A 25324-nucleotide genomic window follows, 5' to 3' on the forward strand; every position below is an offset into this window, starting at 1 on the left:
GTATAAAATGATATCTCATTGTGCATTTTTCTAAAAAATCATCTTTTCATTTGTTTTTTGGCCATTGAATATCTTCTTTGGAGAATCAACTGACTTTTAGTGACCACCTATTTATCCCAGGGACTTTGCTAACTTTACATAAATAAGGAGCAAAGTCAGATATATTTACTACTCACAAGGAACTCAGAATATTTCATATTCATATTGTATTATATTTTGTGGAAGCCATTTTTATATGATAGTAAATGTAATAAATAGGCAAAAAAGAATTTTTCTGTTACTGATTCCACAATAATTTGATTAAGAATCCATTTAAAGTAGATTTAATGACACAATGTTAACCATATTTTCAAGTTAATAACTTTTAAGAGGTAGCATGACATAGTGCTTAAGAACCTGGTCCCTGGAGTCAGAATGCTTGGGTTTGAATCCCTGAGTTGTCTCTTCCTTGAAATCTTAGGCAAGCAATACCCCTCTGTGCCTCATCTTTCATACCTATAAAGTATAGATAATAATTTTGAGGATTAAATATGTAAATCACATGTGCCAAGCACATAGCCAAGTGCTCAATACATGTTGGCAATTTTTTATTATTAGGACAGCTCTATTCAGTTATTAAGTGATATTACTATTAAAATTGGCATTTGTGCAGTGTTGCAGGAATTTTAGAAAAGTTCAAGGTCTGGTTATTCTGAAACAGAAAACGATACCTTAAAGTTATTGGTACTGTTTAGTAAAACCTACTTATATGAACAGAGTTACTGAAGTCAAAATAGAAAATAGCTAGATCTGCAGCAAAATCATTCTACTATTAAGCTCAAGTGTTGACAGTTTAGGTTTAGCAAAACAAAAGGATATGCTGCATTAGCTCAGTGGTTCTCAATTGGGGCAATTTTGCCACCAAGGGACAGGGTAGTGTCTGGAGGTATTTTTGGTTGCCAGGGGTCCTACTGGCATCTAGTGATTAGAGATCACAGATGCTGCTGAACATCCTATAATGCACAGGGCAGTCCCCACAACAAAGAATTATCCAGTCCAAAATGTTAACAGTGCCAACACTGAGAAGCTGCATTAGATAAGAAGCTGCAATAGATAAATTCAATGTGAATTTATCAATTTGGTAGCATTATTTACTTTGTAAAAATAATTGGGTTCACAGTTGTTCAAGAACAATATGCTTGAGTTTATACTTAGCTTAATGTGTGTACATATTCTATATTACAATAAAATTATTTTCATCAACACAGAACATTCATGACAATTTTACCCTTTATACAAATGTGAAAAACACTGTTCTGAAGAAAGTATGTGATATTTGCTGGTTTGGGTAAAATTTTTTCTTTCACAAGTATCTTTTTTTTAAATAAAAAAAATTTATTTGGCTGTGCTGGATCTTAGTTTCGACATGCAAACTCTTAGTTGTGGTATGTGGGATATAGTGCCCTGACCATGGATTGAACCCAGGCTCCCTGCATTGGGAGCGTGGAGTTTAGCCCCTGGACCATCAGGGAAATCCCTCACAAATATCTTAATAGCTACTATGTGGCAGAAATTGTTAGGTGCTTCTGCAACATCTATGAAGACCACTGTGGCCTTTGCCCCCATGGGCAACCTATGTGAGAGAAAGACTATATATGTAGGTAACAACAATAAATCATATGAATTATGATGTCCTCTAAGGGACATCATTGTTCATTGGAAGGACTGATGTTGAAGCTGAAACTCCAATATTTTGGCCACCTCATGCGAAGAGTTGACTCATTGGAAAAGACCCTAATGCTGGGAAGGATTGGGGGCAGGAGAAGGGGACGACAGAGGATGAGATGGTTGGATGGCATCACCAACTCGACGGACATGGGTTTGGGTAAACTCCAAGAGTTGGTGAAGGACAGGGAGGCCTGGCGTGCTGTGATTCATGGGGTCGCAAAGAGTCAGACACAACTGAGCGACTGAACTGAACTGAAGGGAAATAAGTTGCTGTGATGAAAAATAATGGCATTAGAAGTATACTTAAAGAGGTGGTTAGAGAAAGTTTTTCTTAGACGTTAACTTTAAAACTGAGAACTTAAAGAGGAAAATATCCAACTGAGACTTTTTATAGGAAAAAAAGGAAGGCAGCTATTGTTCTCGTATTCTGTTGTCTCTTTTTACTTCATAGTCAAGCACACACAATTACTTTCTGAGCCTTTTCCTCCTACATGCCTGGCACTGTGCTAGTTTTACAGGTGCAAAGAAATAATAAAAGAGGAATCTGTTTGATTTATAAGTTGTAAACACCAAGAATGTAATTCTTCTGCGCCTCCACAGCTTATACTACCAATTCTCATACAAACAGGCATGACTTTGTGATCAGACAGAGCTAGATTCAAATCTTGCTTTTTTAAGACTAGCCACCATAAAGTCCTCTGAGTTTCAGTTTGCTCTTTTGTAAACTGGGGCCAACAATACATAAGTTACTAAGTTATGGAAATGATTAGATAATATTACTGGAAGCAGAAGTAGAAAAGAGTGGTTCAAACACTTAAGTCAGACAGATCTGGGTTCAAGACCCAGGTCTTATTAAACTTATTAATCTCTATGGGATCCCTGACACCAGGAATTAATCTCTGATATGGAAATAGGTGGTTGTGAAGATTAAAGCATACAGGTAAACCATATAGTATGTACAGAGCCCCCTTGAACATCCCTGGATACACGGAAGGCCTCCCCCGCTCCAAATTCTCTTAGTGCAGAAATTTTCCTGGCAAGGAGTCATAAGGAAAACACTCACTTTCTCATTCAACAAAACTGGCTGAATCCTTATTGTAAAGTGAAAGTGAAGTCTCTCAGTCGTGTCCGACTCTTTGCGACCCCGTGGACTGAAGCCTACCGGTCTCCAACCATGGGATTCTCCAGGCAAGAATACTGGAGTAGGCTGCCATTTCCTTCTCCATATTGTATTTAGGCACTGTGTATTCGGTCCAGCTTTCAAAACTCAGTTTAAAACGTTGTGCAAGCATGAAGATGGGAGAAAAGGGCCTTTCTCATTTTTACATCCAGTTCTCCAGCAACTCTTGCCCAGACACTTCAACCTTAGGCCTGGTCCGGGATTCCCTCCTCCCCTAAGGCAGAGCCAGTAGGGGTCTACCCTCCGCTCTCCGCCTAGGCCCAACCCTCTCCAGGTGTCTAAACCATCTCTAAGCCCCTAGGGCACAGCCCTCAGGTTACCTGTTCAGGGATACGCCCCCCACGCCTTGGTCCTTGCCAGCCCCGCCTTCTTGCTCCCTCAGACTCCTCCTCCCAAGCGCTGGCTCGGGTCCACCCATTCCGAGTTCGCTAGTTCCCGCGCTCTGAGCCGGACAGTACCTGGAGGCCACTCCGCTTGTTCCAGGTGAAAATGGACCCTGGGTACCCGCTGAGAGCCAAGAGCAGTTCGTGGATCATTCCCGCGGCGGACCTCGAGTCCCTATATCCGTCGCACCCTCTTCCAGAGCCTCAGCTGGCGACCAAGGAGGCGAGCGCTCCCTTCTCTAGGCGCGCACAGGTCTCCGGGACGCACCGTTCCTCCTGACTTTACCCGCCGAAACAACTGCAGTGGAGACCGGACGGGAAGCAGTCGGCGCGCCGCGTCCCGGAAGTGCACGGCGCTCAGCTGGGCCCACTCGCCGGCTGCAGCCGGTGCCCCGCAGGAGTCGCGGGAGTTGCCCTTGCGCATGCGCCCTTGGCTCCCGAGTCACCCACTCGGACTTCCGGTTTGGAAGCTGAACTGGGAGGCTGGGGAGCCCCGGCTGGAGCCAGACCCTGACTGGGTGAGGCTGGCCGGTGGGCAGAGATGAGAGCGGGTTGAGCGATAGCCTGAGAGGGAGAAGCTCTCAGGTGTGGGCCACAGGGTGCTCTCAGGGCGCCTTAGTCCGGTCGGAGGCCTCTGGAGGGACTCACGACGGCTCCGAGAGTGACCTGGCCGGAGGGAACGAAGACAAAGAGGCCGGAACCCCGCAGCCGCTCCTAGACCTGAGCTCCGCTCTCGCGAACCTCGCAGCCCTCGGAGCGCCTGGCCACCACCCGAGCTCGTCCTCAGGAGACCCATGACTACTGCCTCCTCGGAATTCCTCTCTCCACCAACTTAGTGTGACTTTCCCCAAACCCACCCGGACCTCGCTTCAGGAGCCAAAATCAACTTCTCTCAATGCGCGAGGTTTCCCGTCAGTAGTTTCCGGATGTTTACTGAGCGCTTAATTCTGCTGTGAGGGAAAACAGAGACCCAGTATTCAGTACTTGATTTTTGTTTAGGGTGGGAATTGGTAGTGGTGGAGTCTCAGGGGGCGGGGCGGGCTGTGAGGGCCTGGGGAAGGACGGCGGAGATACGCTGCGACCCGCTGGACAGAGGCTTTTTGTTACCTTCGGCAGGATGGTGACCTGCCTTTAGAACCTCCCGAGCTCCAGGTCTCCCAAATGGTTCGAACTCACTGGTCAGGGGAGCTCAACGGGTCAGTTTTGGGGGCGGTGGAAGAGTAGACAGTACTTTCTATCCTTTGCTGCTTCTCCGGGCTGCCCTCGATGTCGCCCAGAAATGCAGGCTTTGAATGGTCTCTCACCTTCATGCTCAGTTTTGACTTCCTGACCTGAAGCTGGTGCTACCTCAGATGGCCACTTGGAGCATATGGGCAGTCAGGCCAGCTCTGGCAAGACTCTAGACATATATTCCTTCTGATAGTGCCATCTCTCTCTGCCCTAGGAGGAAACTGCTTACAGAGAGAGACTCATCTGCAGGTGATTCTCCAAGGACATGGGAAGATGGGTGTAAGCCCTGGAACCTAGACCTTTAAGTGAAGGGAAGCTGCTTCCTGCTGTGAACCATGGCCAAACCCACCCTGAGAGGGAATGGCTCTAACTCTGAGGCCTTCCGACAGCGCTTCAGGAAGTTTCATTACCAGGAGGTGGCTGGGCCCCGGGAGGCTTTCAGCCAACTCTGGGAACTCTGCTGTCGTTGGCTAAGGCCAGAGGTGCGCACCAAGGAGCAGATTGTAGAATTGTTGGTGCTAGAGCAGTTCCTGACCGTCTTACCTGGGGAGATCCAGAACTGGGTACAAAAGCAATGTCCAGAAAGTGGAGAGGAGGCAGTGACTCTGGTGGAAGATTTAGAAAGAGAGCCTGGAAGACCTGGACGTTCGGTGAGCAGGGAGGGGGAGTTCAGAAGTATGACTGGGAAGGGGCAGGATAAAAGGCCAAATTAAGGCACAGTCTCCATTAGCAACGCTCCTACTTCTGGTCCTTCAAAAGGCAACTTTTTCAGACAGCTTATTGGGAGATGCCACCTGAGTGTAACTTTTCAACATAATGAGAGGGGAGTTCTTTTTTAGTGTGGAGTTGGGTTTACTATTTTGTTCTGGAGTTCCAGCTGCTCTAAGCTAACAGTAATGGAGTAAGAAAGACCCTTGTTCTATTAACCAACACCCCACCACCACCCCAACCCTAGCCATGTCCCAAAAGGATGATCTCTTTTGGGATATTAACTAGACTCCTCTGGGAATACCCCTCATTATGACCTTGCAGTGACAATTCATGGGGGTTGTTTCCAGGTCACAGTCTCTGTGAAGGGGCAGGAAGTGCGCTTGGAGAAGATGACACCCCTGAAATCATCACGAGAGTTATTAAGTGTTCGGCAGGAGTCAGTGGAACCCCAGCCCAGGGGTGTACCCAAGAAAGAGAGGGCAAGAAGCCCAGACCTGGGACCACAGGAGCAGATGAACCCAAAGGAGAAGCTCAGACCTTTTCAAAGGAGCGGTGAGGAGTAGATTCATGTGGGAAGATAGGATGCTGTTCTAAGTTGGGAAGTAGGGTTGGGAGCAGTGAATGGGAAAGGGATTTCAGGAATGAGTAGAAATGGAGCATGCAGTTGTTGGGGAACTCCTGAAGGCAAGTAGCTTAGCTCTCTGCTGCAATAAGTATTCTTATACTTCCTGTTTTGATAAGTCTGCCAGAGAATGGCTCTCTATATTTTTACCAGGACTTGGAATTTCTTTTCTCTTGGTAATGATGACACTAAGTCTGAATTTTCTAGGTAAAAATTCTTTTCTATACTTGGCATATCTTTCCTTTAGTCATTTTCTTTCTCCATGTTAAACTGGATTTGTTTCTTTAAGCTTTTCCCCAGAAGCTCCATTCTTAAGACCTACTAAGTTTTTGTTACTCTCCTTTGGAAAATTCTTCAAACATCATGTTAATTGTGGAGAATTAATTTATATATATTATTCCAGTGAGGGTCTGGCAGGTAGAGGCAGACTAAGAATTTTACTTCAGAATTTCACTATACTTTCTTTCAGAATAACTCAACTAATGATTATCATTCACTTTATACTCCCAGGTCTCCTCCTGATTGTCTTTGTGCTTAGTTCTTATTCTTAAAATTGGTTTTGAGGAACTTGTTTTTCTTCTTTGTACTCTGCTGAGCTCCACTTTGTACGTTGTTTTCCTTGAACACTTCTTTAACTTGTTTGAAATTGTTTTGAATTCTGATGTTATCATCCCAGACTCCAGCCTTCTCAGCCAGGCTGGTAGTGGTCTCTGTCTAGTCATCCAGATGCAGTCCCTCAACCCCACTTGGAAATCGATCAGTTTTTGAACACCCACCACATGCTCAACACCATGCAGGGTACTTGGAATGAGGAAAGGTGCCTCTCAAAGAGCCTAGAATATGAGAATGTAAGAGTGAACATAAATATGTGCTGAACTGTATTGAAACAGTGCCAAACAATGACTTGTTACTTAGTTGTGTGAGTACAATAGGGGTTTGGTAGAGTAGGAGAGGAGGGAGGGCTGTATGGAAGGCTTCAGGGGGGCACTAATGGGTTAAATTTGCATGGAAGGGAGGGAGTTAAAGGCAAGGCAAGGCAGAGTGGTGAATGTGTGCTGCATTCTGGAGAGAGGAGTTTGGTATGAATGGGCTGTGTATGGCAGGCACTCAGGTTAAGGTTTTGCAGTACAAATACAATGTGAGCTGATGAAGCAAGAGCCCAAAGTTAGGTAGAGCAGTGACTGCTGCATTACCCAGGTGAGGGAAAATAAGAGGTCTAGACTTAGATGGTGGCAGTAGGAATAAAGGATATACTGAGGGAAAAGCCTCTAGAAGTTACGGACCGAGTGTGAGAGAAATGGAACAGTTGGAAGACAGTCTCCTCCTTGCAATCACTCTTGAGTTTAATTCTCTAGCCCCAAGAAGAGAACCGCAGCTGACCCTTGAACAATGTGAGTTTGAACTGCATGGGTCCACTTATACACAACTATCTTTCCATAGTAATTACTACAGTACTGTAGTTGGTTAAGTCTACAGATGTGGAGGAACATGGATACAGAGGGCCTACTGTGAGCTCTACTTGGATTAACCCCCACGTTGTTGAAGAGTCAGCTCTCCAGGAGGCAGGAGGTGACTGTTTTCAGCAGTGCTAGGACCTGCATACAAGTAGTCAGGAGAGCTAAGCAGTAACTTGGAGCAGAATTATCTGCTCTCAACACACAAGAGGACGTTTTCCTTTGTCACCCTGCTCTGGAAAGTATTTCTCATTTCTTGAGGTTTTATGTATTTTCCTCACTTCAACCCACTGATCTTTCTGAAAATATTTTCTTACTTTTCTTTATAAGCTTCTTGGATTAAAAAAAAGCAAATCTGAACTCAGAAATACTTTTTTTATGATCATTCCAAACTATGATATCCTTTGTTTGCTTCCCTGCAAGCAGGATTTCCATGTTCTAAATTCAGTATGGTCTCCAAGTTGGAGCAACGAGAGCCATGGATCCCAGATCTGGGCTCCAAGGAGAAGGAACTCCCAAGAGGCAGTCACACAGAAGACAGACGAATGCATGCTGATCTGTTACCATCCAGGAGAGAGAGAAGAAGCTGGGTGGACCAGGATCACTGGGGCTTTGAGGATGAGAAGGTGGCAGGTGTGCACTGGGGCCATGAAGAGACCAGAACTCTCCTCGCAATTCTCAGTCAGCCTGAGTTTTATGAAGCTCTCCGAAACTGTCATCGAAACAGCCAAGTGTATGGGGCTGTGGCTGAGCGGCTCCGGAAGTTTGGGTTCCTCCGGACCCTGGAACAGTGTAGGACCAAGTTCAAAGGTCTCCAGAAGAACTACCGGAAAGTCAAGAGTGGTCACCCACCTGAGACCTGCCCCTTCTTTGAAGAGATGGAAGCCCTGATGAGTGCCCAGGTCATTGCTCTGCCTAGTAATGGCCTGGAGGAGGCGGCCTCTCACTCTGGCCTGGGAGGCAGTGATGCTGAGACCGAGGAGCCAGAGCGAGAGGGCTGGCACCATGAGGAGGGAGAGGAGGCCACAGCTGGAGAGTCTGACAGTGACGAAGTGGGCCAAGAGGCCACCCCCCAGGACCCTGACAACTCCACCACACCTGTCCTTTTCCGTAGCCCAAGTGGTAAGCTTTTCTTCTTGGGGTTTTAGGATTAGACTGAGGAATTATGAGATTGGGTGTGGAGTCAGGAAACTTAATGGCACTTGCCAGCTTTGTCACTTAAGAGAATAGAGGCATTTCTCAGTTCTTTATGTATTTCATCCTCTTGTGGGAAAACCATTGAGTTAATAGTAAGTAAAGAAAAATATTAGATATTATAAAGGAATACACTCAAAATTCAAGTGGGTCCTGAAAAGGAGTACCATTCCTTCCGTTTCCTTCTTAAAATATATTTTCCTGATTATAAAATCACTGAAGGCTGAGAAAATCTTGGCAGTACAGTATCTTTAAGGAGAGACAGTATCTGTTGAGTGCCTTATATGAACTGGTGTTTTATTTTTACTCCTCCAAACTCAGTTTATTATGTGTTCCTTTTTACTCCAAAGAGCATAGTGAAGGACTGCCTAAAGTTGGGAAAACAGTTTCTAAGTTTCCTCTATGAGATTTGCATCACATATTGGCATTTTAATAGGACCAAGTTTTGCAGCAAGAAATCTTAACACTCTGTTGAAATATTATTTGCCTATGGAACCATCTTTAAATATCACTTATTATTATTGATGTAATCTGTACAACTATGCTGTCATGGGAAGAGCACCACATATGAAGCAGGAGGCTTTGTTTCTAATCCTGCCCACTCATCAGCTAAGGAAACATTTCACAGTTTGTGTCCTCAACTGTAAGGTGCGGACAGAGCTAACTCCAAAGCTGCAGTTCTACTGGGAACAGTTATCTGTTCCTTCCACGTTTTATTATGTGTTGTTACTTTTGTTCTGTTCTCGTCTTCTTGTCTTGCACTTTTTCCTTTTAAAAAAAATAATTCTCTTTCCCTTTTTGTCACTGGAATAAATTTAGGTAAATCACAAACATGGCCCATGTGCTAGCTGCTATTACTTTATCTCTGTTCTTTTTGTCTTTTTCCACTGCTTTTTCTCTGTCTTCCAATTATTTCCCTTTTGCTTCACTGGCAGAGAGTGGAGGATAATGGAAGCAATGTCATCTCCACTTGGCTGTCAAGTGGGAGGAAGGCTCTTGGAATCTCCCTTCCCTTTAGCTTGAGGGACCTTCAGGGAGCAGAGTCTCGTCATCCTGATGAAGTTCTGCCCATGTTGGGAACCAGGAGGTGCTCTATGCTCTGCTTCCTTCCTCCTTCTGGCTCTGCCAGTCCTCTGCTACTAAGGAGAAGGTGCATGACCAGAGGATCTTATCTTGTACCCTTCAGGCCTTTGCTATTGTTGGATTGGCTTTTTGAGACTGTGGCCAGGTGAAGAAGGGCCATAAAAGGGAGTGGTTAGGCAGCAGTATGAATCTGAAAGAGACTGTTCCTTGGGATTTTGAGACATTCTTTGGGAGACTTAATAAGGAAGTAGGGCTGGTAGGAAAAGATGGATCAGAGAATTTAAGGATGGCTCATGGCTGACAGTGACTGACTGTAGGTCTTCTAACCAGTTATTTTCTAGTTAGGATCAGAACTACTAGAAGAATGGGGAAATGCCTTCTGTACACTTGCCTCAGTGTACATAATGACCACTACTGTGCTCAGGTGGAAAGGCCTTTTAAATCGAATGTAGGAATCAAGGTCTCTGTGAAATTGATATGGGCCAGAGAAGCAGAACATCCTGAGAATCTGCACTGATTTGGAAACATGAGCTGTTCTTACCTTCTCACCTAGGAGCCCAAGCTTAGGCGACTTTTCATGATGCAAATGCTAGGACTGAGGAATTGAGGTTATAAAGCTCTGCATTAAGTGGTGTTGAAACTTCTCTTCTGGTGGCAGGTGTGCACTGGGGCTATGAAGAGACAAAGACCTACCTTGCAATTCTTAGTGAGACTCAGTTTTATGAAGCCCTCCGGAATTGTCACCGCAACAGCCAGTTGTATGGAGCCGTGGCTGAGCGGTTATGGGAACATGGCTTCCTCAGGACACCGGAGCAGTGTCGGACCAAGTTTAAGAGCCTACAGACCAGCTATCGGAAAGTCAAGAATGGCCAAGCACCAGAGACCTGTCCCTTCTTTGAAGAGATGGACGCTTTGGTGAATGCCAGGGTTGCTGCCCCACCCAGTGACGGCCAGGAAGAAGAGACAGCCTCATGCCCCATGCAGGAGACCAGTGAGGCTGAAGCCGAAAAGCAAGCCGAGCAGGCAGTCGAGGCCGTAGAAGATGATTCTGAAGATGATGAAGAGGATCCCGAGATACCTCCAGAGGCACTGACCCGTGCTCCAGTCTTATTTCAGAGTCCCAGTGGTAAGATCCTCTTACTTCTTAAGGTAGAAATAGCAAAGGGAAGGCAGTGGCATCTAGGAGAAAAATCATCAGATTGAGGACCAGGAGAACCGGCCTCTACACCCAGTACTCAGGGATTCTTCTTGTGACCACCTTCTCTTTTCTCCAGGTTTCCTGTCTATTTAAGCAGCTAGTTTATATCCCCTTTCCACTTGACTTGCCTCCTCACACTATAGCATCAATCTGAGATGGTTGCAAACTTTGTAAATGTGCCATCATCTGCATGTGAGCTGCTCAGTTAGTAGCCAGCGTACCTAGCAGGGACTCTGAAAACTAACATTTTCCAAACAGCATGTCATGTACACATAGTACATGAAGTTGGTTTTTTAAAGTTCATTCTCATTTCTGTTTTTTTCTAGTTTCAGCTTATATACTGTCTATATGCCTGTTTTAGTCATATATATGAAAACCTGATAATCTCTTTCTTCAGACACACTTACCAAAGTCTGAAATTTCTGAGGGAACTGACCCTTTGAATCTTATTTACGGTTTAAGAAAGAAAAAAAAAGCCTTCATTATGGCTTTCCTCCTTGCAGGAAGAATTCTGATTTTGGAGTCACACATATATATGTATATGAATATGGACTATGTTATTAATTGAGTACCTGAAAGCAAGTTACTTAACCCTGTAATTTTGCTTATATATTAAGACCAGCCTCATAAGATTGATGTAACTGAAGTACCACAGTGAGGCACCTAGCACAGTACTTGGGCATTTGATAAACAAGTTTTCTTTTCCAAAATATTCTTTAGATCTACATTCTTCAGGTGTGCTCCACAGAGCATCAACTCCATGGAGCTATTAACATGTTCCACTAAATAACAGCTTCTAGGTTTAGGAAATGCTAAGTACCCCTCTCAGAGGCTCATAATTTATAGTCACATATTTAAGTTTCTGAGATTTCAGTTAATATAATGAACCTCCATTTCATGGGTCTAATCCTAACACTGGGCTTCTGGGTAGAAATAGTGCTTTAAGGGGTACATATTCTCAGATTTAGTCCAGGGAATTGGGATCCAGAGTTTATCTGAAACCTCTGAAAATTCTACAAATTCAAACTAAATTTGCAAACTGAAACTTTCCAAGTATCTACAAATTTTCATAGCCTAGGCCTGGGAAGCCTGGCATTTGGCTCTTAGAGGAATATTAAAGCTTAGTTTGGGCATTGGAGTAGTGCTTTGGAACATCTAGTGATTATTTGTCCATGGGCAAAGAGAAAGTTTGAAAGAGATAACACCTACCAAAGTTTCTCTCTCAGAAGGCCTTTTGTTCTTTGAAAGATAACAGGTATCTTTCTACCCTGTTTTTATTCTCAACATATGGAATTTGAGGGTGAAAAGGACTCATGTAGCTCTTCCTCGATGTAGAAGTTCCCCAGTTTCCCTGGGCATTCCTTTCTTATCCCTTTAGTTACCAGAAAAGAATGTAAATTGTGACAGGCCTGAGATGAGGCTAAAATACAGCATTAGAAAGTGTCTTTCGTGCATAATCATAGTGATGGTTTTATCTTAAATCTGGCAGGTTTTTCCTAGTATACTGAGAGGATTTTCTGAAGATCCCAGATACCCAGGAAAGAGAGTTAAAAGAACATATTCATCAGTTCCCCTGTAGATGAGAAGCATGTGACAGATTACCAAATAGAAGGTTTTAATAAGACAGTAGTTATTTACGATCTAGAGCTCCCTAATTTTTATGTTAAGTCATCTAATGTGATACTTTACACTCATACATAATAATTGAGAAAATGGGTAACTTTTAAATTTCTATTCTTATGTTAGGTTTTGAAGCTGGATTTGAGAATGAAGAGAATCTAAAACGGGATATTTCTGAGGAAGTACAACTACATAAGACATTACTTGCAAGGTCTGAAAGGAAAATTCCCCGGCATCTTAATCAAAGTAAAGGCAATGAGAGTGAATGCAGATCTGGAAGACCGTGGGAAAACACCCCAAGAGAGAAAAAAGGAATACCAGCATTCCCTGAAAGGAGTTTAGGTAAAGCTCCAAGTCATCAGAGACCTTGCTTGGGAGAGAGACTCTACAAATATCTGAGATACAGCAAAAGCTTTGGCCCAAACTCCCACCCTATGCATCAGCTAGCCCATCAAGTGGAAAATCCATATAAATGTGCCGATTGCGGGAAAAGCTTCAGTCGCAGTGCTCGCCTCATTAGACACCGGAGGATCCACACTGGAGAGAAACCTTATCAATGTCTTGACTGTGGGAAAAGTTTCCGTGACAGCTCAAATTTCATCACCCACAGAAGAATTCACACAGGAGAGAAACCGTATGAGTGTGGTGAGTGTGGAAAACGCTTCAATCAGAGCTCAAGCCTTATCATTCACCAGAGAACCCACACTGGAGAAAAGCCCTATCAGTGTGAAGAGTGCGGGAAGAGTTTCAATAACAGCTCTCATTTCAGTGCACATCGGAGGATACACACAGGAGAGAGACCCCACGTGTGTCCCGACTGTGGGAAGAGCTTCAGCAAGAGTTCTGACTTACGTGCACACCACAGAACCCACACCGGAGAGAAGCCCTACGGGTGTCAGGACTGTGGCAAGTGCTTCAGTAAAAGTTCCGCTCTTAATAAGCACCGAGAGATCCACACACGAGAGAAAATTCTGTCACAGCCAGCACCTAAGTAAGCCCTTGAGGATCTATGAGAAAAACAGCCTCATTACATGTGTTGAAATTGTTTGGAAACAGTTCTCCAGTAGGGAGATCCATCTCCTAATCTGTGCCCAACTAGTTAAGGAAACAGTCTAGAATTTACCCCACTGCTCGTTCTGTGTTTCTCCTGGATCAAGAGTAAGAATGAAAGGGAGATTCATTCCCTCTCCTTGCTTGTATTAACGGTAACACCCTTTCCTCTCAGAGCCTGTGTTGTTCCCCTAACAGAGAGGACACGGTAGTAGATCCTGTGAATTTGATGTATACCCTTTACTCGTCATGTTATTCAGTTGCATTTCAACTAGAAAAACCCATACTGTAGCATTTCATGGAGAAGTAGTGAGGATTCTCACTGAATGGCTCTAGCTCTTTATACATTAATGGAAATGCAAAAAAGAATGATTTTTTTTCCTGCTCACTTAAGTCTGTGCTCAGAATGATATACTTGTCATGCACACTCCTTTACCTTAAAGAAGGAGCCTTTAAGTGTCCAGTCTGGCTCTGACCTATAAACCATTTTGTCAAGAATCTAGGTGTGCTATGCAGGGGAACAGTGTAAACCTCATATAAACAGTGAGGTGTGAACCCTGGATTTCTTATTGTCTTCAAAGCCCCAGAAGCTTTGGAATAGAGTAACATTGTATTTACAGCATCTAGTGTGATTTTTTTCTGGTCTGTCTCATCTAAATTTTGTCTGTCCCTTGTGGTCCAGAAACCCAAAGAGGAAGGCAAGTGGATGCAGTAATAGGGAAAGCAGTTAAAACTGCCAGAGGGACTGCCATAATCCACACACCCTAACACCTGGGTGAGTGCCACGCATCCTGTGGACATAAGACTAACTTGTGCAATGAGCAGAAGCCACTTGCCATGTTCCCACAGGTTGGGAAAACAGACCACTTTGTGCCAAAAACTCTTTACCCTAATGGTAAGGAGGACAAATTATCTTGGGTCAGTGGAGCTGACAATACTTACACACACGCACGCACACATATTCAACTGTATACATCTATTTTTAAAAGCAGCTCTTCAAACAAGTGTAATTCTGATATCATAAAGATGGTATTGAATTAACTGCCCACATATTCACAGTAGTATGAGCCTGTACAGCACAAGTTAAACAGACCCCGTCCTTGTCCTTACAACCTACAACAGATGACACTGACATGAACAAATAGTGCACACATACAGCTACAATGGTTTTACAGAAATTTAGAAAGCTAGGTAGTAACACTATGCATAAAAGTTAAGGTCTAAAGCATTAGAGTTTGGGGAAAAAATGAGAGGTATTTTCTTCTCTTTTAATCAGGAAGGTTTCATGAAGCAGGAAGTGCTCAGAGGGAAGGTTTACTGGGCAAGATGAACTTTCCAAAACTAATTGTAAAACTGCATGCTGAATGGGTGAGAAATGGGAAAACTGAGGAGCAAGGGAGCAGAAGGCAAAGGACAGACTGTAAGGAAGGTGAGACAAAGCTAAGAGTAGCAAAAATTTGAGGGGTAGCACGATAAGGGCTGTGCAGGGGGCAGAGAGGGACTTGCTTCAGCTGAAACATGGAGTGCCAGGAATATCAGAGACGGGCTTCCATCCCCCAGAATATTAATATATCAGGTCCTGTGCTGCCCTTACTGACGAGGCAACAGCTGACTGGCACTGGGTAAGAAAGATGAGCAGTTTTAGGGGACTAGCTCCTATGGGAGACAAGGGTCAGGAATCAGTATCCTGAGAGAAGATACTTTGACTGGCAGGTCAAAGGAAGAATATGTGCAATGGCTAAGGTCTGAGATAAGTAGCTGTGTTACAGTCACATTAATGAGCTCTCAGATAGGAATGAGATCTGGGAGAGAAATGGGGAGATAGGATATTCTAAAATCCATAGCTTACTGTGGTAGACGAATGATGAATTTGAGTTCTGGTGCTGAAGGAGTTTCCTAAGTCTTAGGAATTAAGGGGAGGTGGTATCTCAGTTATGTTGCCTAAACAGGGAGATAACAAGAAATACCAGTGTAAAGCAATGCCTCAGGATCTGAGATAGTTTAGGAAGTGTGCTGTAATGTTTTTAAAAAATGAGAGTACTGTGTTCAGTATGTCTGTGTATAGTCTTGTGGAAAAAGCACTGGTTGTGGTATCAACAGATATAAATTCTGGTTCCAGATGTCTTACATGTAAGTCAACCTGCCTCCATTTCCCTTTGTGTAAAGCAGAACAATGTTTACACCTTAATTTGCCTCTCAGGGATACCAAGTTAATAAAAATTATAAAGTGCCCAGTGGTTCTTCAAGTGTTTTTTTTTTTTTTAATGTATATATGCAAATTATGATTAAGTCATTCCTGATAAGAAAAGAGAAATCTTTACTTGCTTTTTTTGGCTCCCTGTGTGAGGCTGCTACAAGTATGCCTGTCTAAATCTTTATGTTCTAGGCTGAAAAACAGAATGTGGTAAAAGACAAATCAGAATGAAATTCTTCCTTAGTATCTGTATCCATATCCTTTAGGACAATCCTTTGGGACCCATCATAATTGGGCATGGAGAATGAGTCTATCTTAAAAGACCCAGGACCAGCCCTCCAATCTCCACATGAAGAAAATGTGCAAAATGAATAAGACAAAGGCAAAATTCTTACCTGGGAAAACCCAATCTTATCTCAAACTAACTCACAAACCATTGTCTGCCACTCCTGAGGATGGAAGAAGCAAGAAATAATACCTAGCCTCCTGAGATTCTAAGAGAAGCCAAGCCTGCTGCTGGGAGAGCAAGAAGATCTGTGCACCCCTCCCTTTAATTCCTGTAAGACCTTGGGGACAGACTGGGTGGCATGTGCAGCAGAGGAAGCCAGAATATCTTAGCAGGAGCTGGACAGTCATGTCTATTCTCATCAGGTGTTTTCCTAGTGCTATTCTTTTTTATTTTCCCCATGCTATCCCTTCTTCCCTTTATTGTTTATTCTCTATGGCCAGTGCCATACAACTTAATACACACATATACATAGGTTCATATATATACAGATATATATATGTGTGTGTATACATACATATATATAGAGAGAACACTGCCATTTCTCTTTTACTGTAACCTGAGTATAGGGCTGTCCTGTCAGCTCTATAGAGAACTATTTTTATGGTGACAAGGTAAGGAAGGGAAGATGAGATATGAACACAAGAATGGATCAATTCTCTCGCCATTATTCAACTCAAAATCTAAAATGTATCTTGACTCCAGAAGGATTAATCATGAGAAGGGCAAAGGCAGACTCAGGAGCTAGCTTGATCTGTCATGAGGGTCACCCAGTGGAGGTTAACCCTGGCTACTGGGATTCACAAAAATCCATGGTATGCAGTGTAGCCTGGAGTCCACAGTTCTGGGGAATACTTAGGGGAGTCTGATTAAAGTAGGCACAACCAAACACAGAGCTGTCACCACAAGCTGGACAGATTAAAGGTTTTGTTAACAATCTGTATTCCCTTCTCACCTTATTTAGACTAGCAATTCCAAAACTTTTCCTGATGAGAACCTACTTTGATTTTCTTGAAGTTTCATGATCTCTAGTGAAGAGGGACTGTTAAGGCAAAACCACTGCTAGAATGGGGAGCTCAGTGTGCAGCAGGATTCAAGTCCCTTCCTGAAAGCAGCATGGAGGTAAGCCATGGATGACCTCAGAGCCTTCAGGCAGTTTCAGACAGACTTACTGAGCACCCACCTACTGTCAGAGTCTGCAGCACTTGGCTGCTATGGTTCCAAGGGAGGAGCGGCTTACTAAGTGGGATATGGCCGGGAAATCTAGGTTGTAATACATACTCAAAAGTAGTTCACCTCATTACAGCTTAAAAATGGGGCTTCAGATGACACCACTTCTTCCTCAGGTCAGCCTTGGTGCTGTCAGAAGCAAAGATGTAGCTGATGGATTCGTAAGACAGATCCCACACCTGAGACTGGGTCAGATGAAATGTTTCAGCCACCAGCTGGTACTCTTCAGAAAGGTGTGTTGCAAAAACACCCTTATCATCAGTCTGTCAACGTAAGAAAGTTTCAAAATGAACGAGGAAACAACTGTTTAAAAAAAATAACAACTCTCGATTTTTCTTGAGAGTATTTTCCTATTTACCATGCTTTTAAAAGTCTAAACAGGGGCCTACAAATGTATCCAGGCACATTTGTAACGGAACAGTCTTGTTTATCCTTTTTAAGAACATAAACCACCAGAGTAGTGGCTATCCACCATGGCTGCATGTGCAAATCACTGAGGGAGCTTTTAAAATGCATCTGTGCCCAGGACTCAGCCCCGATCAATGAAACCACTATCTCAAGAGGTGGGTGTTGGGCATCGGTATTGTCGTTCCCCCAGGTCCTGTCCAGGACCTTCCCCCGCAGAGCCAAACCACAGTCACACCTTTGCAGCCTCTCATACTCCCTTCCAGTCTCACTCCTCCACTTGGGCACCACCCCCTGGCGTGCAAGGCAGCCAGCTAGACAGTGAACGTCTGACCTACGGCAACCCTGGGACTAAAAGGGAGCAAAACACCTTACACAGATCACGGCAGGATGGGCAATGCTGTACCAGAATCCAAAGTGATGTTGGTCGTAAGATGGAACTGTCTGACTTTTGACGTTTGAGGTCAAACAAAGTTCTAGAACGAGGGGGGAAAGGAAGAAGCTTCTAATTAAGAGACCCATTAGTAGATACATGAGAAATCTTTAAGCTATGCTGATTTTTAGTAGTTGACCTTCTCTTACACGTGAAAACTACCGTGTGCTGCAGTTTACAGCAGCAGCTGTACCAGGCAGGGAATCAGTATCCCCTTCACAATCATGTGCTTCCCCCTTTCTTTTACGAAAAAGGAGAGGAAAGAGGAGTGTGATAAGCCAGTCACCATGACAAAGGCAAGGAAGTGTGAGAGGGGGTAGATGGAACCTTCACAGGGCCGCTGCACTTCTTCCACAGTGGAGGCTGAGGTAAAGGTTAGGAAACAGCAGCGATGCTTGAGGGTTGCATGTTAGCAAACTCCAAGAGTGGAAACGGACCTTTTCCACGGAAAGAAAGAAAATGTCTCTACTCCTTCCATTCACTGCCTCCTGCAAAGAAGTCTATCTTAAGAACGACTTCTATGATTACAAAACTCCTGCCTTTAGAGGCGGTGCCCGGCTCTCCAGCCAGAATAAGATGCTTCGCTGACTTGATTGATGGCATCTATTCCTTTGAGTGAGGCGGCTGTGACCCAGGGCCACTCAGTCCCAGGAATGGCAAACCCAACCTGCCCCTGCTGATTGCAGAGCCGGGACACCACTCCAAGTAAGATCACTAGGCAAGTGGTTTCCAAGATTCTTTACTTTCGTGGATGTTTAAAAATTTCTTTATTAAAAAGAAAAAAAAAATCTCACCCATTATGAATTGCTGAAAAACTATAAATTAGGTAAAAAAGCACACCCCCACAAGTGTTACTACAAACTGTTAAATTTGTTAAGTTTGGTGAATTTATCATTCAGTAAAAAGGTTTTCAGCCACCTGCTTCTTTCCCTCATCAGAAAGGCCTTCCCCAACCATCCAATCAAAAGTGGTTAGCTTATCACTATTCTACCAGCCTGTTTAATTTTCTGAAAAGAACTTATCACTGATATTTTGTGTATTTGCTTACTATCTCTCTTACCCATGCTAGAATATAAGTTCCTTGAGAAAGAAACATTGTCTGCTTTTTTTACTGCTCTATTCCCAGCAACTGGAATAGTGACTGGAAGAGAGTAGGCACTTCATAAACATTTGCTGCTAAATAAAAATAGCTCCTGGTATACACATGTAGACTAGTATGTGATGTTAACAGACATATAAAAATATATTTGGAATTTTGCAGACATCTTAATCTTTAAATATATGTTACACATTTTCATAGCATAAGTAAACAGGTTAAAGTCATTCCAAAATGACAGATGACCCTTATTACTTCAATATAATACCGAGTTCCAGGAACTGGGGAATGCAGCAGTGAACAAGAAAGACGAGGGCCCTGCTCTCTTGGAGCTTTTATACTCTAATGGGAGCTATTAGTAAAATTTCCTGTTACTTAGATAAGGCCGAGAAAGCATCACTTCATTTCTAAATGATACCTATATATTTAGAACAGTGCTTCTCTACATATGGGTGGCAAGCTGCAGGCGGGGGAGGAAGGGTCAGAGAGTTGCCCGGAGGACCTGAAGCCTTACCGAGCGGTATCTGGTGTTGCCTCACAAAGTCCACCAGATCCGGGGATCCTTCCTCGGAGGAGCTAAGAAATGTCCCATGCCCGATTCGGTCAGGAAACAGGTTCAGGAGTACTTGTGTTTCTGATTTTTGGTTTGGAATCTCAAAAAAAAGAAGGGGAGAAGAGGACATCAATAACCTCTTTCAGTGGTTCTTAAAAGTACTTTTTCTTTTTTTTACAGCCAGGTACTCTGTCCCTCTGAGAAGGTATTGCAGACTTTCTGGAAAGCTGAGTCACTTAACTTTCCAGCCTTCTTCTTTGCCTTTGATCTTCCCGTTCATTTCCCAATATTCTTCTGGATTCATTTCAATGATAATAATAACTAGAGAGCCAAGAGTTACTGACTTTTCACACACATTCTGCTTTAAACCTTACAAGAATTATACAAAGACAAAGAAATCAAAACTCAAAAAGAAACTGTTCAATAACAATGATAAATTCACCAAACTTAACAAAATCCTACAACTCTATACGCATACGTGTATTCTGTGTTGTGTACATGTCTTTACACGTATTAGAAAAAGAACTGGAAAAACATAAAACAAAACTGTTAACAGGATCAACTCAGGAGAGAACTGAAGGGGACCTTCCATTTTTTATTTATTTACTTCCACTTTATACTATTTCTCTACCCTTTGATTTTCTTCAGGCACATAAAACTTTTGTAGCTAAAAATATAAAGCATTTTAAAGAAAAACTGTCCAGATATAAAGCATTTTAAAGAAAAGCTGTGCAAGCTCACAGAGCTAGCATAATGGTAGAGGTAAAGGGTGAAGCCTGGCTCCGTCTGACTCTGGGGCCTAGACTCCATCCACACAGTGCATTCATATGTTATCTTGACAAGGCCACCTATGTGCGTACCACAACCACCACGAAAATGTGTGCCTAGCTGCGCTCTTCGTCTCTTAGACAGCCTAAAAGACAAATGACCATAACATGTCGAAATGAAATGTCTTCCATCCGATGGATCAAATAAGAGAACAGAAACTAAGGTAAGGGCAGGTTCTTATGCTATGCACAAAGACCAGAGGTAACTGGCCTCATGCTGGCTGTTCCGTTACCCTGACCAATGGCTTCAATCTGGCATCAGTTAGATCAACTAGAGGGTGTCCTGTGTGTGAAGGATCTTTTTGATCAGAGTGTGGAAGCACAGATCCTAGACTTTAAGTTCTGCTACTAGATTACTGACTCTCTGGTTGTAGACATGCAAAACACTCAGTACTGACAAGAAGCTCCAATTTTTGCCTCAATCTTTGTATCATGACCCCACCTAATACTCAAAATAATCATGTGCAGTAAGTAGGTAATATTTCCTGCATTCAAGAAACAATTAAATCCAAATTTATCAAGTTGTATACCTTAATTATTTACAGCTTTTTGTATGCTAATAAAAGAAAGCATTAAGTAGGTAGAAGTACTGAGGTAAGAAAGCAAATCTATCTATAAAATGGAAATGTGCAGGAGAGCCCTCGTTTGCCTCTCAGGGACGTGCTGACTAAGGAAGTGGCTGATCTCCAGCTACTGTCCACGCATGATCTGCCCTGCGCTCTTGCTGTCAACCTGGGGCCCAGAGGGGCACCCGATCTTCCTCTGGGCCTTAAAAATGACGATGAGCTACTTTCTTTCTTGCCAGTGTATGTGATACATTCAGGTCCCTTCCCTGCAAGGACAAGCGAGGCAAACGCATGCTTTTCTCAGTGTCGGTTTGCTGATAACAAGGCTGCTGACAAAAATTCATGCATTTTCTCGAACAAGCTGCCATTGAACTGTTCTAAGGATACAACTGTAGCGCAAGTCAACAGCCAAGCCCAGGGACTACAACATCGAAACAGTAACTCCAGGGACTAAGGCAAGTTATGCCTTTATTATTATAATTTACACAAAAATATTTCTATTTTCTCTCTAAAAGTGTTTTCCCAAGCCAGGTTTATCTTTAGCCATGTACAAGTGGTTACTATTTTCCGTTAATGATTTTCCACTGTAATCTACCCTCTCCAGCCTAATTTTACAATATTATTTACCTCTGAAAGATGCAGTGCCAACTTCAGACCAGATTTTTTAGCTTCTAAAAGAGGTTCCAAGAAGTCTTTTGCTTGTCCTGCCTTGAAGATAGAAGTTAAAATGAGGATATATGAGTCTAGGCAAACTGAAGAACTAAGTACTATATCTCAATAAACAAGGGAATAATGGCAGGAAATAAAGTGGCAGATGGACTCATGTGTACATTTTGTTTATAAAGCAAAATTAGGGAATTCAAAGCTGGCAAAGCCACTGTCCTTGCCCTCAAGAATCTCAAGTATCAGTGAACCTCGGGTGAATCAGCTAAGCTAGATATAACAGTCAACAAATTTTATTTCTGGAAGGTTATCTAGGTATCTAGAGCTAAGGAAAACTCACCTGATTTAGGAACAAATATGACTGGTAAAGAAAGCTTCTATCAAATGGATGATGAAACAAAGCCAGAACAGCCCAGATTTAGTCAAAGCTATAAGAACCAGGTTCATAGGACTCTAATTCAATGATTTTCAACCAGGGTGATTCTGCCCCTCAAGAGACACTTGGTGACATCTACAAATATTTTTGGTTGTTACAACTAAGAAGGTGTTGGGATTTATTGGGAAGAGGTCAGGGATGCTGCTAAACATCTTACAATACACAGGACATTCTCCTACAACAAAAATTCTTTGGCCCAAGATGTCAGTAGTGCCATAGCTGAGACACCCTGCTTGAATATGACCTTCAAGAAGCTCTAGGCCAGCCTTTTTCAACTGGGGCTTCTGTGAGATAATTAAGCCCTACCCACAGTTAAGCATTAATTAAGCATTAGACATGGACTGTAATAAATCAACTCTCACTCCTATGTATGTAGAATGGTACTAGTTGGGTACCATCTTTAGAAAAATGAAGAAAATACTCATACCGTCATACAAATCTTTTTTTCTTTTCCTTTTTTTAGAGGGCTTAACTCTTTCACAGAACCCTGGAGAGCAGTTGCTGTGGACATTCTGGTCATCCAGGGCAGAATAGGGCTTCATACACACAGGGCGTCTGCTGAACCTCTGGAGAATGCAAGGTGCCCCAAGCTAATCCTAATCCCACAAACTGATTCTACCTTTTAGAAATAAAACATATTTTGGAAAAAAAACTTACTGCAGGGTCTCCACTGAGGTCAAGGCCAAGAACTGTATCCTCTGTAGAAAGGAAGAACTCTTCAGCAAGTTTAACAGTCTCCTTGGCTGCTGAAGGGCCACCTCTTCTGTCAATTGATATCAAATACCTTTAAGGCAAGAAGAACACAGTTGAAAATGAATGCTCATTGTGAAGATGAAAAAGACAACTCTGATGATGGCCAGAGAGGTACGGCAAGCTACCTGCGATGTAACTTGGAGAAGTATAGCCTGACTGACTTGACATCTTACTTTGCCAGAGGGAGTGAAACATAAATTTCTAAACAGCATCAAATATCTAGTTACTGTTCAAACTTCTGATTATTTCATGTTGTTGTTGTTGTTGTTCATGTATTCGTTTTTTAGTCTGTTTGGTTCAGAATCCAACTAAGGTCCATACATTGTTTTGGTCAATGTGTCTCGAGTCTCTTTTAATGTACAGCCACTTCCCACCCCTCTCCCACCCTCTACCTCACACCTCTCCCCAGCCTCTTTTCTTGAATTTCTCTGTTGAAGAAACCAGATCATTTGTCCTGTAGAGTTTCCCACAGTCTGATTTTGCTGACTGAATCCCTATGTTGCTAACATGTTCTCCTGTCTCTTGTATCTCCTACGAATTGGAAACTGGATCCAGTCTAGAGGCTTAATCATATCAGATTCAATACCGAGGCAAGAGGAATTAATAGGTGGTGGTTCCTTCATCAGAAGGCTTAGATCTCTTATTTCATTAAGGATTACAAGACTGGCAATATTCTAACATGTATCCAATAGCTGATACAAATTATATTAACATATATTAAAAATAAACAAAATTATTTGATTATTGAAGTTAAATAGTTTTCTATACATTTATTGGCCATTTCTATGTTTTCTCTTCTGAATTCTTGTCTTTCGCCTGTTTTTGTTTTTTAATTAGGGTATCAGTCTAGTTAAGCTTAACTGAGAGATATTATAGACAGATTTTATAGCCAGAAAGCCAGCTAGGTTTCTTTTTTTTCTTCCTTCAAGGACTTACTGAGCCCTAATTATGTGCCAGCTCTAAGTACTGGTCAATCAAAAGACAAGGTCCCTGCCTCACTGAACTTACACTCTAGTGGGTGAATGTGTATACATATAAATAAAACAAGAAAATTTCTGATTTTGTTAAGAAGCGTGTCATAAAGGAAATAAAGGGAGTACCTAGAAGATGTGGGGAGGCATGTTAGATAAGGTGGTCAAGGAAGGCCTCTCTGAGCAAGTGACAGCCACAGGAGACCTGAGTGACAAGAGGCCAGCCACGCGAGGATATGGTGGAGTGTTCTAGGCAGAAGCAACAGGAAGTACAAAAGTGCCAACATGGGGCGACAGTCTTGGCCTATTTGAGGAACAGGGGGCAGGTCAGTGCGTGGTAAGTGACCAGTGGAACACATGAGGCTGCTGAGGTAAGAAAGGCAGCACGTGGGACCTTGAAGACCCCAAGAAGAAGCCTGGATTTTTGTTGAAGAGCCATGGGAAGCCACACTTCACTACAGCTACAGGACTCAGAACTTTATTGCCACAGAAAAAAAATTCAGAATTGTATTCTCAACTTTAAACAACGAAGTTCTTGACTTTTTTTCCTATTATAAGATAAAAGTCAGTTATCGGCTCATTTATAAAAATCTGTTATACCCATGCTCAAAAGAGTAAAATTGTCACATTCTAGTATTTTTCAGTGGTGACTACTAAGGTACAATGTTTCTTACCTAACATCAATGTCTACATTTTCTTCTTTGGACTGTTTTATACCCTCAAGTATAGATTCCACATAAGTCTTTTTCGTCATTCCTGGAAAAGACACAAATAAAACATTTGTGAAGAGATCATCAACAATTTCATCCTCCAACAATCGCATTCCCATATGAACAATTACATTTCGCTTTCTGTGTGGTAAGTGTATGGTTATAGACGAGTTATGGGTGTGTGTGTATGCTCAGTCACTCAGCCACGTCAGACTCTTGGTGACTCCACGGACTGCAGCCCGCCAGCCTCCTCTGTCCGTGGGATTATCCAGGCAAGAATACTGGAGTGGGTTGATTCCTCTTCCAGGGATCTTCCTGACCCAGGGGTCAAATCTGTGTCTCCTGCATATGCAGGCTTTAGTAAATGCCATTTGTATTTAATGAGCTTCCCTGGCAGCTCAGACGGTAAAGAATCTGCCTGCAATGCAGGAGACCTGAGTTAGACCCTGGTTCAGGAGAAGGGGGCAACAGAAGATGAGATGGTTGGATGGCATCACTGACTAACTGACATGAGTTTGAGCAGACTTCTGGGAATTAGTGAAAGACAGAGAACTCTGGTGTGCTGTAGACCATGGGGTTACAAAGAGTCAGACACGATTGAGCAACTAAACAACAACAAATATATATACACACACACACGCACACACAGTGATATGACTTGGTGACTGAACAACAATAAAAATACAATTCTGAACAGATGGGATGCTACTAGGTATATGTGTATCCTATTCATTCATTAACACTGTATTCTGAGCATGTCTTCATGTCA

At 42.9% G+C, this 25324-nt stretch overlaps 3 protein-coding genes across 70 annotated transcripts in view; 1 reads left to right on the plus strand and 2 right to left on the minus strand.

The window, feature by feature from the left end:
- Nucleotides 1-5464, minus strand: part of TUBGCP4 (tubulin gamma complex component 4) — a 44571-nt gene extending 39107 nt beyond the window's left edge. For 11 of the 14 annotated variants that reach the window (XM_081548389.1, XM_081548386.1, XM_081548384.1 and 8 more), the window contains exon 1: nt 3346-3607. In XM_081548389.1, the coding sequence (XP_081404515.1) occupies nt 3346-3423 (78 nt within the window). In that variant the 5' untranslated portion in view covers nt 3424-3607. Of the gene's footprint in view, nt 1-3345; nt 3608-4127; nt 4221-5043 lie in introns of those variants that run through there. The other 3 variants (XM_081548390.1, XM_081548387.1, XM_081548388.1) reach the window with 2 other exon arrangements.
- On the plus strand, nt 3723-15666 carry ZSCAN29 (zinc finger and SCAN domain containing 29). 6 transcript variants are annotated; one of them, XM_081548377.1, is made up of 6 exons: nt 3723-4250; nt 4715-5150; nt 5559-5763; nt 7714-8409; nt 10223-10690; nt 12509-15666. In XM_081548377.1, the coding sequence occupies exons 2-6, from the start codon at nt 4836-4838 to the stop codon at nt 13375-13377; spliced, it is 2553 nt and encodes an 850-aa protein (XP_081404503.1). In that variant the 5' UTR covers nt 3723-4250; nt 4715-4835; the 3' UTR covers nt 13378-15666. The 6 variants fall into 6 exon arrangements, with proteins under 6 accessions (XP_081404503.1, XP_081404505.1, XP_081404501.1 ...); XM_081548379.1 differs by having other exon boundaries at nt 3723-4243; XM_081548375.1 differs by having other exon boundaries at nt 3723-4222.
- MAPDA (N6-Methyl-AMP deaminase) overlaps nt 8758-25324 on the minus strand; it is a 30449-nt gene continuing 13882 nt past the window's right edge. For 15 of the 50 annotated variants that reach the window (XM_081548430.1, XM_081548437.1, XM_081548403.1 and 12 more), the window contains 7 exons: nt 24520-24601; nt 22779-22905; nt 21650-21730; nt 19591-19729; nt 17923-18023; nt 17209-17405; nt 8758-10743 (listed from right to left, as the gene is read on the minus strand). In XM_081548430.1, coding sequence (XP_081404556.1) covers nt 17220-17405; nt 17923-18023; nt 19591-19729; nt 21650-21730; nt 22779-22905; nt 24520-24601 — 716 coding nt within the window. In that variant the 3' untranslated portion in view covers nt 8758-10743; nt 17209-17219. Of the gene's footprint in view, nt 10744-14393; nt 15820-16837; nt 17406-17922; nt 18024-19590; nt 19730-21649; nt 21731-22774; nt 22906-24519; nt 24602-25324 lie in introns of those variants that run through there. The other 35 variants (XM_081548400.1, XM_081548408.1, XM_081548429.1 and 32 more) reach the window with 7 other exon arrangements.

The sequence above is a fragment of the Giraffa tippelskirchi genome, chromosome 12 (assembly GCF_054371585.1).
Source record: "Giraffa tippelskirchi isolate mGirTip1 chromosome 12, T2T-mGirTip1v1.2.pri, whole genome shotgun sequence".
NCBI lineage: Eukaryota > Metazoa > Chordata > Mammalia > Artiodactyla > Giraffidae > Giraffa > Giraffa tippelskirchi.

Excerpts from the sequence above, each read along its gene's own strand:
- ZSCAN29 (XM_081548377.1), top strand. The coding sequence starts at position 4,836 with ATGGCCAAACCCACCCTGAGAGGGAATGGCTCTAACTCTGAGGCCTTC. Across the intron at positions 5,151-5,558 it reads CTGGAAGACCTGGACGTTCG|GTCACAGTCTCTGTGAAGGG; the intron begins GTGAGCAGGGAG and ends GGTTGTTTCCAG. Across the intron at positions 8,410-10,222 it reads CCTTTTCCGTAGCCCAAGTG|GTGTGCACTGGGGCTATGAA; the intron begins GTAAGCTTTTCT and ends TTCTGGTGGCAG.